This window comes from Salmo salar, chromosome 22 (genome assembly GCF_965601325.2).
Source record: "Salmo salar chromosome 22, fSalSal1, whole genome shotgun sequence".
In the NCBI taxonomy this organism is placed as follows: Eukaryota; Metazoa; Chordata; class Actinopteri; order Salmoniformes; family Salmonidae; genus Salmo; species Salmo salar.
Genome location: NC_138312.1, coordinates 54,260,378 through 54,278,433, shown reverse-complemented (window position 1 = coordinate 54,278,433; position 18,056 = coordinate 54,260,378). Strand labels below are relative to the sequence as shown.

General features: G+C 41.6%; 2 protein-coding genes across 3 annotated transcripts in view; one reads left to right on the top strand and one right to left on the bottom strand.

Annotated features, from left to right (window-relative positions):
* LOC106583709 (protein phosphatase 1 regulatory subunit 1A) overlaps positions 1-6,110 on the top strand; it is a 63,868-nt gene extending 57,758 nt beyond the window's left edge. The window contains exons 7-8 of one of the 2 annotated variants that reach the window (XM_014168229.3): positions 3,778-3,912; positions 4,398-6,110. In XM_014168229.3, coding sequence (XP_014023704.1) covers positions 3,778-3,912; positions 4,398-4,474 — 212 coding nt within the window. In that variant the 3' untranslated portion in view covers positions 4,475-6,110. The remainder of the gene's footprint in view (positions 1-3,777; positions 3,913-4,397) is intronic. The other variant, XM_014168231.3, reaches the window with a different exon arrangement.
* A 59-nt stretch (positions 6,111-6,169) lies between these two features.
* LOC106583711 (dual specificity calcium/calmodulin-dependent 3',5'-cyclic nucleotide phosphodiesterase 1B) overlaps positions 6,170-18,056 on the bottom strand; it is a 38,583-nt gene continuing 26,696 nt past the window's right edge. The window contains exons 8-13 of the mRNA XM_045705066.2: positions 12,562-12,687; positions 12,163-12,264; positions 11,464-11,584; positions 10,732-11,285; positions 10,359-10,495; positions 6,170-9,288 (exon numbers count right to left, since the gene is read on the bottom strand). Of these exons, the coding sequence (XP_045561022.1) occupies positions 11,193-11,285; positions 11,464-11,584; positions 12,163-12,264; positions 12,562-12,687 (442 nt within the window). The 3' untranslated portion in view covers positions 6,170-9,288; positions 10,359-10,495; positions 10,732-11,192. The remainder of the gene's footprint in view (positions 9,289-10,358; positions 10,496-10,731; positions 11,286-11,463; positions 11,585-12,162; positions 12,265-12,561; positions 12,688-18,056) is intronic.

Below are 18,056 nucleotides of genomic sequence, written 5' to 3'. Positions count from 1 at the left end.
TGCAAATTATTTGATGGACCTCCCCAATCAACACTTTTTAAACTTTTGGTGCCAGTGAGAATGACATAAGAAAGTAGTCAAAACGACTAGCTTGATTGAGCCTCCGCCATGTAGAGTGCATTCGGTAAGTATTCAGACCCCTTGACTTTTTTTCACATTTTGTTACGTTACAGCCTTATTCTAAAATTAATTAAAAAGTGTTTTTTCCTTCATCAATCTACACACAATAGCCCATAATGACAAATCAAAAATAGTGTTTTAGAAATGTTTGCAAATGTATTAAAAATGGAAAAATACATTTACATAAGTATAGGGTCTGAATACTTTCGGAATGCACTGTATATCTCACTAGGTCAGGATATTAAACCTCCACCATGTATATCTCACTAGGTCAGGATATTAAACCTCCACCATGTATATCTCACTAGGTCAGGATATTTAAGCCTCAACATAGCCACTAGTTCCAATATATCCATGATATTCGTGATTTCCTTAAGTGCATGAAGGTGATAGTTTGCATTGTGATTTCCTTTACGGTCCATTGAGGTATTTAAAACAGTATTACAATCTCCCACCATAATAATAGAGTCTTGTATTGCTTGTAGAGAAGTATATTTCGCCTCCCCCAGTCCTTTTTCTACACAACTTCATCTAAAATTGTTGAATGAGTTTCCTGTAAGCAATAGATATTATATTCCTTGTCTTTTAGCCAAGTAAATATTGATCGTCTTTTCTTATCTGCTAAGCCATTACAATTATAACTGGCTATACTTATTTCACCATTTACCATAATGAGACACAAGTTTCAATTCTATTTATCATAATAAACTCAGCAAAAAAAGAAACGTCCCTTTTTCAGGACACTGTCTTCCAAAGATAATTCGTAAAAATCCAAATAACTTCACAGATCTTCATTGTAAAGGGTTTAAACACTGTTTTCCATGCATGTTCAATGAACCATAAACAATTCATGAACATGCATCTGTGGAACGGTCGTTAAGACACTAACAGCTTACAGACGGTAGGGAATTAAGGTCACAGTTATGAAAACTTAGAATACTAAAGAGGCCTTTCTACTGACTCTGAAAAACACCAAAAGAAAGATGCCCAGGGTCCCTGCTCATCTGCGTGAACGTGCCTTATGCATGCTGCAAGGAGGCATGAGGACTGCAGATGTGGCCAGGGCAATAAATTGCAATGTCCGTACTGTGAGACAAGACAGCACTACAGGGAGACAGAACGGACAGCTGATCGTCCTCGCAGTGGCAGACCACATGTAACTGCACAGGATCGGTACATCCGGACATCACACCTGAGGGACAGGTACAGGATGGCAACAACAATTGCCCGAGTTACACCAGGAACGCACAATCCCTCCATCAGTGCTCAGACTGTCCACAATAGGCTGAGAGAGGCTTGACAGGGCTTGTAGGCCTGTTCTAAGGCAGGTCCTCACCAGACATCACCGGCAACAACGTCGCCTTTGGGCACAAACCCACCGTCGCTGGACCAGACAGGACTGGCAAAAAGTGCTCTTTACTGACGAGTCGTGGTTTTGTCTCACCAGGGGTGATGGTCGGATTTGCGTTTATCGTCGAAGGAATGACCGAGGCCTGTACACCGAGGCCTGTACTCTGGAGCGGTATAGATTTGGAGGTGGAGGGCACTTCATGGTCTGGGACGGTGTGTCACAGCATCATCGGACTGAGCTTGTTGTTATTACAGGCAATCTCAACACTTTGTGTTACAGGGAAGACATCCTTCTCCCTCATGTGGTACCCTTCCTAAAGGCTCATCCTGACATGACCCTCCAGCATGACAATGCCACCAGACATACTGCTCGTTCTGTGCGTGATTTCCTGCAAGACAGGAATGTCAGTGTTCTGCCATGGCCAGCGAAGAGCCCGGATCCCAATCCCATTGAGCATCTCTGGACCTGTTGGATCGGAAATGTTCCAAGAAATGTCCGGGAACTTGCAGGTGCCTTGGTGGAAGAGTGGAGTAACATCTCACACCAAGAACTGGCAAATCTGGTGCAGTCCATGAGGAGAAGATGCATTGCAGTACTAATGCAGCTGGTGGCCACACCATATACTGACTGTTACTTTAGATTTTTCCCCCCCTTTGTTCAGTGACACATTATTTCATTTCTGTTAATCACATGTCTGTGGATCTTGTTCAGTTTATGTCTCAGTTGTTGAATCTTGTTATGTTCATACAAATATTTACGCATGTTATTAAGTTTGCTAAAAATAAATGCAGTTGACAGTGAGAGGACGGTTCTTTTTTTTGCTGAGTTTATATGTTTGTAAACTTGCCATTAAAAAGCACCATAGTGATTGAGTGTCCATATAGCTGTACCATGATATTTGCATTGCTACTAAGTAAACCTCCAATTGTACTCCACTATTCCACCCGCTAAACCCCCCTCCCCCATCCCATGATTGTCTTCCCAGTGACCGGTAGACCACCCCCGACCCCCACAGATCCTAGGGCCTAGGGCCTTCCTTCGAAAAGAGCACACAGTGCCACCCACAGAACAGAAGCAGATCAACCGTCAAATGCATTTCTATCACCCTCACCTCGATTTGTATTATATATAGATGTAAAAAAAATATGTATATATAAACAAATCTTGTATATCTTAATTTACACAATTAACGAATAATATGCTTAATATTGTAGGCAGTTACCTATAACCAGGATTGACATTCCAACATTCATATTTCTGACAAGCAATTATTATTTTAGCAAACAATTATTGTGATTCATCCTATATTGTCCCTAACATCATTACCCCATAGCAACAGATGTGGGATACATACACACATACACATACTCATACAAACTCGATTCCAGTCCCCCACAAACAACCACAAGCTCAGATGTTCAACAGTTGTTCCATCCCCGAGCCCAACTCAAAAAAAGGACTTGATGTGCGAACGCATACACAGTTGCAGCTGTTTGAGAAGGCATGCAAATTTCAGCAAAAAAATATACCCCCTTCTCCTGAAACACACTGGTCCCCAGTTCCGACCATTTTCCCAAGATTCTCTGTGAATTCAGACCTTTGATTATTCTGTGCCACCAGAGTCACAATAATTTGCTCCCTCTCTGAATGTCCGACTGTGACCCCCTCCCCATGGGTTACTGCAGCTAGTGTTGTCAGCACTGCTACTGCCTGGGTGGGGGCACCCCACCGGGACTCCCACCGGCTAGGTACAAGGTCATCAAGGTTCTCATTAGCAGCTTTGAGCAATTTCTGGTATATTATGCTCTCCCATCAGGGGGCTTTGGCTTTGTAGGACCCACCCTGCCAGGCAGGCTCAGACTCTTGAGGGGGCGGTGCTGCTTTAGTGGGTCTCTGACCGCGTTTATCTTTCTGTTTTGGCTGTGTATAGGCTACTTACAGTAGGCTCATAAAACAGATAAGGACTTCTCCTTAGTGTATGGATCGCTCAGGTGGGTGTCTAGGCTATAGGGTTGGGGACCATTCCATCATGATAGGACAATAAATAAATAAACAATATTTATAATCGATTTTAAAATGTACATCTCATATCTGTACAAAATTGAAATCTCTCCTACAACCCCTGCTCGCCGACACACATATCTAATTTGTTAGTCACCACATTGTGGGCCTGTTACAATACATCAATCATGATGGATTTAAAGAATATCCACTTTGTCAGATCAGATTTGTTGAATCAATCCGGCGCCATTCTTCACAGTCTGCTTTCCATTGACCTGCTAACCACATCTATTCTGTGTTTCCAGCAGAGTTTTCGCGTGACAGTCTATCAGACGCTGCAGGGGGACATGAGTGCTCCCTCTCCAAGGAAGAAGTGGGATGTTCCACCGTCCCCATGGCAGCAACATCATCATCACAACAAAAACAACACACACAAGCAGGTAGGTGGAGCCCCTGCACCCATGGCAGACAGTAGTGTTACACTATCCTAATCCCTTTGATATCATCAATGGGAATCTTTAGAATTCAGCAAGACAGTGTTTATTTTCATCTGTTAAACTATTTAACGATTTGGCTTCATTTTGCATAATAATGAAGCAAACATCTGCAATAGTGCTTTGATCAAGTAGCTTCAGAACACAGCAACATTTTGCAATATGCCTGCAATAGTTTGATTGTGTGCCAACAATGGAGCATTTTTTATAACCTACTGCATATTGACTCAAAAATTTTACGTGGATCAATATTTTAAGAAATGTATAATTAAAAAAATGTCAAAGAAATACTGTAGGAATAAGCTCACAAGCTCTCAAATATCTAGCCTGATCTCACTGATTTATCTCTCTCCATCTTTCTATCTTTCTCTCCCTCTCTCCCTCTTTCTCTCCCTGTGTGTGTGCATATGTGTCAAATATTTCAACCACAGACACAAAATCTGCGTCCACAGCGAGTCCAGAGGAGAAGAAAACAAAGAAACCCAGCCAGGAAAAAGAAGACAAATAGAACCATGGAACAGCCTCCACACCAACCTGTGTGTCCCAAATGGATCCCTATTCCCATAGGGCTCTGGTCAAAAATAGTGCACTATGTAGGGAATAGGTTGCCATTTGGGACCTGATGTTCAGTCAATAACTACAGACAACAGACAGACAAGTGATCATCCTTTTGATAAACAAACACACTGTAGATACGGAGCCATCAGGGTATATGTCCGGCCAGGTACTATACCGTGCAGGTGGAGAGATGACTAGGCGTTAATTTATGATCTGAGTCCATTATACAGTTTATTGTTTGTATTGCTTTACTCATTTGGTTGCCCCTACTAATCTGTAACTAATCTGTAACTAATTGTCTAATGTTCCAAACCAGGACAGGAAATATTTGGCTATTTTTCATGACATTTTTTGGTTTGTTGTATACACAAACTGTAACAGCCTAGCACTCACATGTCTAATATGGCCCCTGTATATTACTCATAAATCCAAACATTGTCTCAAGATTATTCTAAGATTGATTTGATGTTTTACGCATTCCGTCCAGGACTCTTGAAGGAACTAGACCTCGGTGGGTCAAAAGAGACTCGCATAAACAACAACAACAAGAGCAGCATTTCGTCCTTATTGATATTTGTGCCACGACACCTGAAATATTGTTCCCATTGAGAAGCAATAACATTGTCTATTTTTAAGAGTCACAGGGCAGTATTACTGCATCACTTAGGGCACATCATTCCTCATATAGTGCACTACCTTTGACCAGAGCCAAATGGAGTAGTGTACTACTGTATTATAGGGGACACTGTGCTTATTTGGGAGGCATCCTGGGAATCATCAATGATCCAATCTGGAGCTGTGATCAGTGTGTTTTGAGTCTCCGTCTATTTGAGTCTCTGAAGTCTCCATGACATATCTGATTAAGGGACCATGTCATTGGACAGGACTCTGGGTGAACTTTGACCTTTAAAAACTAAAACAACATTTATTTACGTGTCTATTGACATACCAGTCATGCATAGTACAACTTTAGTACTACACACTCCTTAGTTCTGTACTTCCCCCAGTACATACAGTAATTCAGAGTTTTTATTCCACTACCAGTATATAAGTATATCGTATTGTTTTCTTTACCATAACAACATCCAGAAGCATATGTAACTTTTTTTAATCTTTGGTAATGATATTTATTTCCCACTAGTTCAATCCCATACTCTGCTTCACTGATGTGACATTAGGGTCCTGATTGGGTGACATTTTAGACCTAATATTCGTCAGTGTCATCATGTCATTTTGATGACAGATTAGGCTTGTTACTTCAATGTACTGTATGTATAGTACACAGCAAATGAACGACATTATGTCATTTTAAAGAGGTCTAGTGAATTAGACAGGTATAAGGATTTCAACACAAAAGTAATATACTTACAGTCATGTGTTCCTACGTTTTATGTATGGTTGGTCCCGGGAATCTGACCCACAATTATATTCTGCTTTTAGAAAGTTTTCCAGTTTTTTAGCATTGAACACTCTACATTTGTTAAAAACATTATCTTGTAATTCATTTTCAATGTATGAACACCATAAAAGATTGTGAATTTATTTAATTTTATTAATGATAAATTACGGTACATGAAATCCATCTATATCTGCATTTTAGTTCAACTTTGTTTGACTTGGTAATGATTACATATGTAATAAAAAAAAATGGTTTGATACAATAAAGTGTTGAAATTGGACAAGCGTTTGTGTTTACTTCTTTAAACAAAACATATTATTCCAATCATAATCCATGCTATAATTAAGCAATAAGGCCCATGGGGGTGTGGTATATGGCCAATATACCACGGCTAAGGGTTGTTCTTAGGCAAGACGCAAAGCGGAGTGCCTGGATACAGCCCTTAGCTGTGGTATGTTGGCCATATATCACAAACCTCAAAGGTGCCTTATTGCTATTGTAAACTGGTTACCAATGTGATTAGAGAAGTACAAATAAATGTTTTGTCATACCTGTGGTATACGGTCTGAAATACCACGATTGTCAGCCAATCAGCATTCAGGGCTCGAACCGCCCAATTTATAATCCATTTTAATTCATGCCAATAACAAAACCCTATTATCAATTATTCAATAGACGTGGTGCTGCGAGCATAAAACACAAATATTTCACAACGTGACCAGTTTTCACCCAATGCATTTCATAATACCACTGTTGCCCGGTTCAATCTTCCTTCCCACAGTTTTGTCTCCTCCTACTGGAGGATCAGAGAACAGGACTCTGCTGAAGGATTGGACAGATATTTCAGCCTGGTCCCAGATCTGCAGAGCTTCATTCAACTCTTCTGACTATTACTGTCTGTCATGCCTTTGATGTGCTTTGTCCATATTAGGACGGCCTCAGAATCACAACATTAAAGATATAAGACTTGTACAGTATGGCAGTTCTGGGTTGCCTGACGTGTCATCTTGAATTTAATTATTCTGCTCTATGACCGTGCCATCCTGAAATCTGAAACTGCCATCCTAGAAGTAATTTGTGCTGGTGTTAAAATGAGGTGCGTTGTACAAAACAATTGAATCAGTGATTGGATTGTCTCTAACCAATCTAACCAATCAGAGTATCAAGTTGATACGGTCAACATGTAGGCTGGCTCTGGCCCAACCCACCGGTTTCTGGAACCAATCAGAATGATCAGAATGTGTCCGCATTCTACAAAACTTAAGGGAGGCAAGCAAATCAAGACTCATCAAGGAGAAGAAACGCTAGTTTGGCTATAGATGGGTCGCCAGGCTATGTTCCTGGCTGATAGTCAGAAGAGTTGGCTAATGATCTGGGACAATGGCTACTGATATCCTGTATGTTCAGTATAGTTCACGATTCCAATTCTTTGGATTCAAAGAAAGCAGATGAAGAATTAGATAAAGAATCGCTCTTCAACATGTCCTCAGTGGTACGGGTAGAATGTAAAGAACATCAACATCTCCTCAGTGGTACGGGTAGAATATAAAGCACATTAACATCTCCTCAGTGGTACGGGTAGAATATAAAGCACATCAACATCTCCTCAGTGGTACGGGTAGAATATAAAGAACATCAACATCTCTTCAGTGGTACGGGTAGAATATAAAGCACATTAACATCTCCTCAGTGGTACGGGTAGAATATAAAGCACATCAACATCTCCTCAGTGGTACGGGTAGAATATAAAGCACATCAACATCTCCTCAGTGGTACGGGTAGAATATAAAGCACATCAACATCTCCTCAGTGGTACGGGTAGAATATAAAGCACATCAACATCTCCTCAGTGGTACGGGTAGAATATAAAGCACATCAACATCTCCTCAGTGGTACGGGTAGAATATAAAGCACATCAACATCTCCTCAGTGGTACGGGTAGAATATAAAGCACATCAACATCTCCTCAGTGGTACGGGTAGAATATAAAGCACATCAACATCTCCTCAGTGGTACGGGTAGAATATAAAGCACATCAACATCTCCTCAGTGGTACGGGTAGGATATAAAGCACATCAACATCTCCTCAGTGGTACGGGTAGAATATAAAGCACATCAACATCTCCTCAGTGGTACGGGTAGAATATAAAGCACATCAACATCTCCTCAGTGGTACGGGTAGAATATAAAGCACATCAACATCTCCTCAGTGGTACGGGTAGAATATAAAGCACATCAACATCTCCTCAGTGGTACGGGTAGAATATAAAGCACATCAACATCTCCTCAGTGGTACGGGTAGAATATAAAGAAGTAGAAAACCCTTTGTCTAGTTGTATTTTACATCAACAACAACAGTCACATGATTACATCGCACATCTTCCACATGATAAGGCCAGCCTTTCAGTGCTGGCACCTCTGACATTACCCATCTATTCCATGTAACATACATGCTACCCATGTTACCCATGATACATGTTCTTTGCTAAGTTTCTCCATGAAAGTTTTCATAACTGGTTAAACAATGTGTGATTGCAAGCAAACCAAAAACATGTATGGTAAGTAGCATATAACATGACCAGCATGTTTTGGTAATCTTCATTAAATTACTATAATTTACACAGGGTTAGATAGATTACTTTCTAAATGTAATCGGTTACAGTTACAGTTACAGTTAAATTGTAATCAGTAACTTAACTTTTGGATGCCCAAACTCAGTTTCAGTTACTTTTTGGATTACTTTCCCCTTAACTCAGTAACATAATCTGATTACTTTCAGTTATTTTTGGATTACTTACCCCTCCACTCAGTAATGTCAACTGATTACTTTCCCCTTAACTCAGTAACATAATCTGATTACTTTCAGTTACTTTTGGATTACTTACCCCTCCACTCAGTAATGTCAACTGATTACTTTCCCCTTAAGAGACATCAGAAGAAGATGAAAAGGATCCATCAAACCAGGTGGAACAAACTTAAACTGGCACCTTTTTTCAGTGCTGAATTGAATGTCATTGAGAAACAGAAAGGTGGCATACTGTATTATTTCCCAAACATCCTTTCTGAATTTAAAAGTAATCGAATAAGTAATCATCTAGTTTTTCAAAAGTAATTGTAATCCATTTAGCTGGTAAAGTAGCTGATTACAGTTACATTTTTGTATTATTATCAGATTACATGTAAATGATTACATGTAAACAGTTACTCCCCAACCCTCCGTTTACATATCGTTTACATAGGCATCATACTACATGAGAGGCCTATCTACTGTTTAGCATCATCAGAAGGGGACTGCAGCAGTTGTTCAGAGAGCTCATTGTCTTCACCAGCCGCCGGCTCCTTCGACATGATCTGATCCAAGAGCCCTGAGCGGGGAAGAGGATTAAAGTATATTTAGTATGATTATAGTATGATGGTATGATAGTATGATGGTATGATAGCATGATAGTATGATGGTATGATAGCATGATGGTATGATAGTATGATAGCATGATGGTACGATAGCATGATGTACGATAGCATCATGGTATGATGGTATGATAGCATGATGGTATGATAGCATGATGGTTTGATAGCATGATGGTATGATAGCATGATAGTATGATGGTATGATAGCATGATGGTACGATAGCATGATAGCATGATGGTATGATAGCATGATAGCATGATGTATGATAGCATGATGGGTTGATAGCATGATGGTATGATAGCATGATGGTGATGGTAACTATTCCCCAGGTCGCTGCTGTAAATGAGAACGTGTTCTCAGTCAATTTACCTGGTAAAATAACGGTAAATAAAATAAATAAATAATGATAGCATGATGGTATGACAGTATGATATGATAGCATAATAGCATGATAATATGATAGGATGATCATATGATAGCATGATGGTATGATAGCATGATATTATGATAGTTTGATTGAAATACTGGTCTTGTCCATTTACACTTATAAGATCAGATCGAAATCAGTTCATAATGCTTCTTTTAATCATCTAAACCTGGCTGAAAATGTGGGCATAATCAGAATGTGGACATGATCCAGACACAAGATGGATGTTAGTACCAGGTATAAACAGGGCTTACTGTATGTCTGTTCATCTCCTTGATATCTCCTCAATCTTTTTGGAAATCAAAGAGAGACACTGCCTGCGCCCCAAATGGATCCCTATTCCCTATATAATCAACTACTTTCGACCAGAGCCCTGGTCGAAAGTAGTGTACTGCATAGGGAATAGGGTGTCGTTTGGGATGCACACACTGAGTATTCATAGAGCCAAGCCAAGGGGTGAGCAATCAATCATACACTGCGACAGCTGGTGTCGGGATTCCAGCCAAGCGTCAATACACCACCCTAACCAGCCATGCCTGGCAAGGTAAGATTGCCCACCTGAGCTACAACAAGGTGTTAATAGAAATCTGTCACATTACCATTGGAGCCGCTCCCCTTCCATTTGAACTTGTTGTCTTCTGTATGTCGTGTCCAGGTGGATCTGAAGCTGACCAGTTCTGAGGTGATGTGAGACAAGCTCCACTGTAGTCCTCTGGAACTCTCCTTCCACAGATTACTGAAAAAAAGACAAGAAATACATCAGACCTGAGTCAAACACATATGTCAAATGTAATTGGGTTGTGCTTGATTTAGATTTGTGTTAGTGCTTTTGGAACTATTCCATTGGTTCTATTGTACAGCAGCCCAAGTGTTTGAAAGTATTTGTTGTGTGTAGGTACAAGTTAAGAAACCAACTAGCTAACTAATGTCTCAGCTGGGGTTCTAGTCTTATAAACATGCTTTGAATGCCACCTATGTCGATTGCAGGGGTCCGGTGGGCCAGGGTTGTCTTCCACCAGGGGAATGACTATCTTCTCAGCCACGTCAGTCAGTAAGGAGAACGTAGGGTCTACTATGAAGTCTATGAAACCTGCGCACAAAAACAGTATTGTTAGCTATAACACTAGGAAAAAAATTGCTACTTAGTATGAAAATGTATGCACTTACTACTACAAGTGGCTCTGGATAAGAGCGTCTGCTAAATGACTAACATGTATGTCTAATAATACTAATATTATACATTATGTAACAACCCTTTTTTTACACGTTAAAGATCACATCTTCATACACAACCTGCATATGTGCTTTAGACAATATGCATTGTCCAAAGTATATAAAATGAGAGCATATATATTGATTGTTGATGATGACTCAGGGATGACTCAGTGATGACTCAAATGGATGACTCAGTGATGACCATGTGCAGTAATGTCTTATAATTTGCCTATTTGTGACTCTGCGACCAGGGTGCTGTTCCGATCACACAGTGGAGAGAAGGGAAGACCAAGCTCTGCCTCTCTGTCACCCTCAGAGAAACAGAAAGAGAGAAAATATGTTTCAAAGACAATCAACAACGAGCAAGATAATTCAGGACTGACACAATACACAAGACGATCCAGAACCAACACAGTACCAAATACTATCTAAAACTGAAACAGTCAAGAAAACCCTGTACCTAGTTGTAAGTTCCTCCATGGGTCCTACCTGTCTGAAGAACTCGTCCATCAGGGCTTTGGTCCAGCGAGAGTGTAGACTCCAGGGCTTGGAGGGGTGGCTGATGTCTGCAGTGTGCAGTAGTAGGGACAGCGCTTTTGGTTTGTCTATGCTGTTGACCACAGGAAACAAATGACCACGAGTGACTGCTAGATATGGACCAGAACAGAATTTGAGCTGCTTTGGCTGTCATGTTAATCATTGGAGTTAATGGGAGAGTTACACAGCATATTCATTTTAAGTTATGAAAAATAAATTGCTCTTCAAGTAGTAACAGGAATGAAATCCATCAATATGTCTAAAAAAATATGATGACATTTAATATAGTACCTTTCTCATAGTACCTTTCCCACAATGTGCTATCTAGTAGGCCTACAGTTAATTTGATCACTATTTTGTTGCTGAGAATTTCCCTGCATGGCAGGAAATGCAAACTTGTAGTATATTTGAGGATTAAAAAGTCTTCTAACGTTTGTCATTTCCATTTAAAAATGTCAGACTTGACTTGCTCTAACGAAAATTATACAACCCATACATTCATTATAATCCACATAATACTTCACATTTCCTGTCGCTGCAGGATTATTTTCCTGCTGTAGCAAATTGTCTCAAATTAAGATCCTACATCTGTACCACCATAATCTACATCTCGGATGATGTGACCTGGGTAAAGTGTGGAGCAGCACGTACCCTTCATGCTGCTGCAGACACCCCGTCATGGCTTTGACCTGGACAAGGTGAGACGACATGTCTGTAGCCAACACCATCTCTATCACCAGCGCTCGCAGCTCCCTGTCACACACACAGAAACACACCCATCTAACCTTTCCAGACTGCCCTTTCACACACAAACGCATAAACACACCCATCTAACCTTTCCAGACTGTCCTGATGGGTTTCCCTGTTCCCATGGTAACAGATTTGTGCTGCTCCAAGCAGAGTTGTGGTTGGGTTTGCTTGTGTCTGTCTGTCTGTCTGTCTGTCTGTCTGTCTGTCTGTCTGTCTGTCTGTCTGTCTGTCTGTCTGTCTGTCTGTCTGTCTGTCTGTCTGTCTGTCTCACAGCATATTGATAGAGTACATCACTCCTACATCCACTGTTCTCTGGAGAGGTTCATGAAGATGTTGGATTGGTCGTCCTGTAGAAGATGGAACGCAGCACTGATGTGGTGGCTCTCCTGGACTGACCGGTCGTTGTAGATCATAGCAAAGTCTGACCTACACAAAACACACACAGATGAAAAACAATCATCAAGAAATAGCTAAATTGGTTCTAGTACAATGATCGGTGTGTGCTTTAGCTAAATCATCTGACTACTGTTGTCATGCCTTAGCTTTAACCCTAATCCTACAGATCTGGGACCAGGGTATAATTTGTCCTTTGTCTTACAGAAACCTGTATGGCATGACAATGACAGTCAGAGGGGTTGGCTAAAGCACATACAGTGCATTCGGAAAGTATTCAGACCCCTTGACTTTTTCCACATTTTATTACATTACAACCTTATTCTAAAATAGATGAAATACAAAACATTCCTCAGCAATCTACACACAATAGCCCAAAATGACAAAGCAAAAGCAGGTTTTTATACATTCTTGCAAATGTATTAAAAATTAAAAAAAGGAAATAACTTATTTACATAAGTATACAGACCCTTTGCTATGAGACTCGAAATTGAGCTCAGATGCAACCTGTTTCCGTTGATCATCCTTGAGATGTTTTTGCAACTTGACTGGAGTCCACCTGTGGTAAATTCTATTGATTTGGAAAGGCACACACCTGTCTATATAAGGTAGCACAGTTGACAGTGCATGTCAGAGCAAAAACCAAGCCCTGAGGTCAAAGGAATTGACAATTCTTAAATGGAAGACGTTTGGAACCACTAAGACTCTTCCTAGAACTGGCCACCCGGCCAATCTGAGCAATTGAAGTAGAAGGCCCTTGGTCAGGAAGGTAACCAAGAACCCGATGGTCACTCTGACAGAGCTCTAGAGTTCCACTGTGGAGAAGGGAGAGCCTTTCAGAAGGACAACCATCTCTGAAGCACTCCACCAATCAGGCATTTATGGAGAGTGGCCAGATGGAAGCCACTCCTCATTCAAAGGCACAAGAAAGCCTGCCTCGAGTTTGCCAAAAGGCACCTAAAGACTCTCTGACCTAAAGACTCTCAGATTGAACTTTTTGCCCTGAATGCAAAGCGTCACGTCTGGAGGAAATCTGGCACCGTCACTACGGTGTAGGATGGTGGTGGCAGCATCATGCTGTGAGGATGTTTTTCATCTCCAGCGACTGGGAGACTAGTCAGGATCGAGGGAAAGGAGCAAAGTACAGAGAGATTCTTGATGAAAACCTGCTCCAGAGCGCTAAGGACTTCAGACTGGGGCGAAGGATCAATTTCGAACAGGACAATGACCCTAAGCACACAGCCAAGACAACACAGGAGTGGCTTCGGGACAAGTCTCTGAATGTCCTTGATTGGCCCAGCCAGAGCATGGAACCCGATCGAACATCTCTGGAGACCTGAAAATAGTTGTGCAGCGACGCTCCCCATCCAACCTAACAGAGCTTGAGAGTTTCTGCAGAGAATAATGGGAGAAACTCCCCAAATACAGGTGTGCCAAGCTTGTAGCATCACACCCAAGAAGACTCGAGGCTGTAATCGCTGCCAAAGGTGCTTCAACAAAGTACTGAGCAAAGGGTCTGAATACTTTTGTAAATGTAATATTTCTGTTTTTAATTTGTAATAAATTAGCAAACATTTCGAAAAACCTGTTTTTGCTTTGTCACAATTGGGTATTGTGTGTAGATTGATGAGGGGAAAGAAACAATTTAATCAATTTTAGAATAAGGCTGTAACAAAACAAAATGCTGAAAAAGTCAAGGGGTCTGAATACTTTCCGAGGCACTGTACATAGATGACCAGGCTCATATGTATAGCGACAACATAAAATAGTGAGATTCTGGGTGGTGGAACTGTAATAAAGAGATGTGGTAATGAGAGAAGAGAACAGATGGATATAAATGACTCAGGAAAAAGGAGCAGGAGGAAGTTAATTGAGTCACATCCATTATCAAGCCCTCTGTCGAAAGTAATTTGCATACATGTTTACTAGGCACTTAGGAATGGATAATAAACAGATATCAGCGCTACACAGTAAATGGGAATCCCCGTAGGGATAAACACTGCATAGAAAACTTAGGCAAGTGCAAAAAAAAGGAGACATTTAATTGTCAATGTTTTGGCTGTACAACAATTTTTCAAGACTGCAGCAACAGCTTAGTATGTGTTTTTAGGATTAATCTGCTTCCATCTACAAGCAGAACAAAAAGAGCATATATGTAATAATGTTGTAACAGTATAATGAGGAAATGCGATGCAATGCAACTGAATAATCCCAATGGAGGTGCCCAAGATTCAGGAGTAAAAATAACATTTCACTGGGGAGTAAAAATGCCTGAAATCAAAATAAAACAAGAAGCTTTGCACACACACACACACACACACACACACACACACACACACACACACACACACACACACACACACACACACACACACACACACACACACACACACACACACACACACACACACACACACACACATACAAATCAAATCAACATTTATTGGTAAGTATACAGATTTGCAGATGTTATCTCAGGTACAGTGAAATGCTTCTGTTTCTAGCTCCAACAGTGCAGTAATATCTAGCAGTACAATAACAATACACACATCATCCACAAGTAAAATAATATTTGAAATATCAGAATGGAATATACAGTTGAAGTCGGAAGTTTACATACACTTAGGTTGGAGTCATTAAAACTCATTTTTCAACCACTCCACAAATTTCTTGTTAACAAACCAAAGTTTCGGCAAGTTGTTTAGGACATCTATTTTGTGCATGACACAAGTCATTTTTTCAACAATTGTTTACAGACAGATTATTTCACTTATAACTCACTGTATCACAATTCCAGTGGGTCAGAAGTTTACACACACTAAGTTGACTGTGCCTTTAAACAGCTTGGAAAATTCCAGAAAATGATGTCATGGCTTTAGAAGCTTCTGATAGGCTAATTGACATAATTTGAGTCCATTGGAGGTGTATCTGTGGATGTATTTCAAGGCCTACCTTCAAATTCAGTGCCTCTTTGCTTGACATAATGGGAAAATCAAAAGAAATCAGCCAAGACCTCGGAAAAAAAACACAAGTCTGGTTCATCCTTGGGAGCAATTTCCAAATGCCTGAAGGTACCACGTTCATCTGTACAAACAATAGTATGCAAGTATAAACACCATGGGACCACGCAGCCGTCATAACGCCCAGGAAGGAAACGCATTCTGTCACCTAGAGATGAACGTTCTTTGGTGCGAAAAGTGCAAATCAATCCCAGAACAATAGCAAAGGACCTTGTGAAGATGCTGGAGGAAACAGGTACAAAAGTATCTATATCCACAGCAAAACGAGTCCTATATCGACGTAACCTGAAAGGCCGCTCAGCAAGGAAGAAGCCACTGCTCCAAAACCGCCATAAAAAAGCCAGACTAGGTTTTGCAACTGCACATGGGGACAGAGATTGTACTTTTTGGAGAAACGTCCTCTGGAATGATGAAACAAGAATATAACTGTTTGGCCATAATGGCCATTGTTATGTTTGGAGGAAAAAGGGGGAGGCTTGCAAGCCAAAGAACACCATATCAACCGTGAAGCACGGGGGTGGCAGCATCATGTTGTGGGGCTGCTTAGCTGCAGGAGGGACTGGTGCACTTCACAAAATAGATGACATCACGAGGAAGGTAAATTATGTGGATATATTGAAGCAACATCTCAAGACATCAGCCAGGAAGTTAAAGCTTGGTTGCAAATGGGTCTTCCAAATGGACAATGACCCCAAGCATACTTCCAAAATTGTGGCAAAATGGCTTAAGGACAACTATGTCAAGGTATTGGAGTGGCCATCACAAAGCCCTGACCTCAATCCTATAGAACATTTGTGGGCAGAACTGAAAAAGTGTGTGCGAGCAAGGAGGCCTACATACCTGACTCAGTTACACCAGCTCTGTCTGGAGGAATGGGCCAAAATTCACCCAACTGATTGTGGGAATTTTGTGGAATGCTACCCGAAACGTTTCACCCAAGTTAAACAATTTAAAGGCAATGCTACCAAATACTAATTGAGGATATGCAAACTTCTGACCCACCGGGAATGTGATGAAAGAAATAAAAGCTGAAATAAATCATTCTCTCTATTATTATTCTGACATTTCACATTCTTAAAATAAAGTGGTGATCCTAACTGTCCTAAGACAGGGAGTTGTGAAGGATTTGTGAAAAACGGAGTTAAAATTTATTTGGCTAAGGTGTATGTAAACTTCCGACTTCAACTGTATATGTAAATGGTGTGTGTAGACAGTATGGACAGCATGTGAATAGAAAAGGTGTGTACAGCAGTAGTTATAAAAGATGAGCCTTGATTAGAATACAGTATTTACATATAAAGTGTGTAAAACACAATGTAAATATTATTAAAGTGACCAGTGTTCAATGTCTATATACATGGGGCAGCAGTCTCTAAGGTGCAGGGTAGAGTTCCGGGTTTTAGCCGGCTAGTAACTGGGCGGTGGATGGTTAGTGGTGGCTGTTCAACAGTCTGATGACCTGGGCTGAGAAGGCCGCGGCTTGGGTGGCTGGGGACCTTGATGATCTTCTTGGCCTTCCTGTGACACCAGGTGCTGTAGATGTCCTGGAGGGCAGGCAGTGTACCCCCGGTGATGCGTTGGACTGACTGCACCACCCTCTGGAGACCAATGTGGGTGCGGGCGGGGCGTTTGCGGGCGGGGCGTTTGCGGGCGCTGCGTTTGCGGGCGTTTCGGTTATGGGCATTGCGGTTGTGGGAGTTGCGGTTGCGGGCATTGCAGTTGCGGGCGGTGCGGATGCGGGCGGTGCGGTTGCAGGTGTTGTGATTGCGGGAGCTGCGGTTGCAGGCGCTGCAGTTTCCCTGCCAGGTGGGGATGTAGCCCGACAGAATGTTGTTGATGGTGCATCTGCCAAATTTCTTCAGCCTCCTGTAGTTGAAGAGGTGCTGATGTGCCTTCTTCACCACGATGTTGGTGAGGTGGTAGCATTTCAGGTCGTCAGTGATGTGCACGCCAAGGAACTTGACACTTTTGACCCTCTCCACTGTGGCCCCGTCGATGTTGATGGTGGTGTGCTCTCTCCGCTGTCTCCTGTTGTCCAGGGAGAGGTTATTCCCACCACTCCGCCAGGGCACTAACCTCCTCCCTGTAGGCTTTCTCGTCGTTGTTGGTAATCACTGTTGGTAATCACCACTGTTGTGTCGTCAGCAAACTGGATGATAAGAGTTGGAGTAGTGCGTAACCACGCAGTCATGGGTGAACAGGGAGTGCAGGAGGGGGCTGAGCACACACCCCTGAGGGGCCACGTGTTGAGGGTCAGCATGGCAGAGGTGTTGTTGCCTATCCTCACCACATGGGGGCGACCTGTCAGGAAGTCTAGGACCCTGTTGCACAGGGAGGGGTTCAGTCCCAGGGCTACAAGCTTAGTGATGAGCTTGGGGGGTA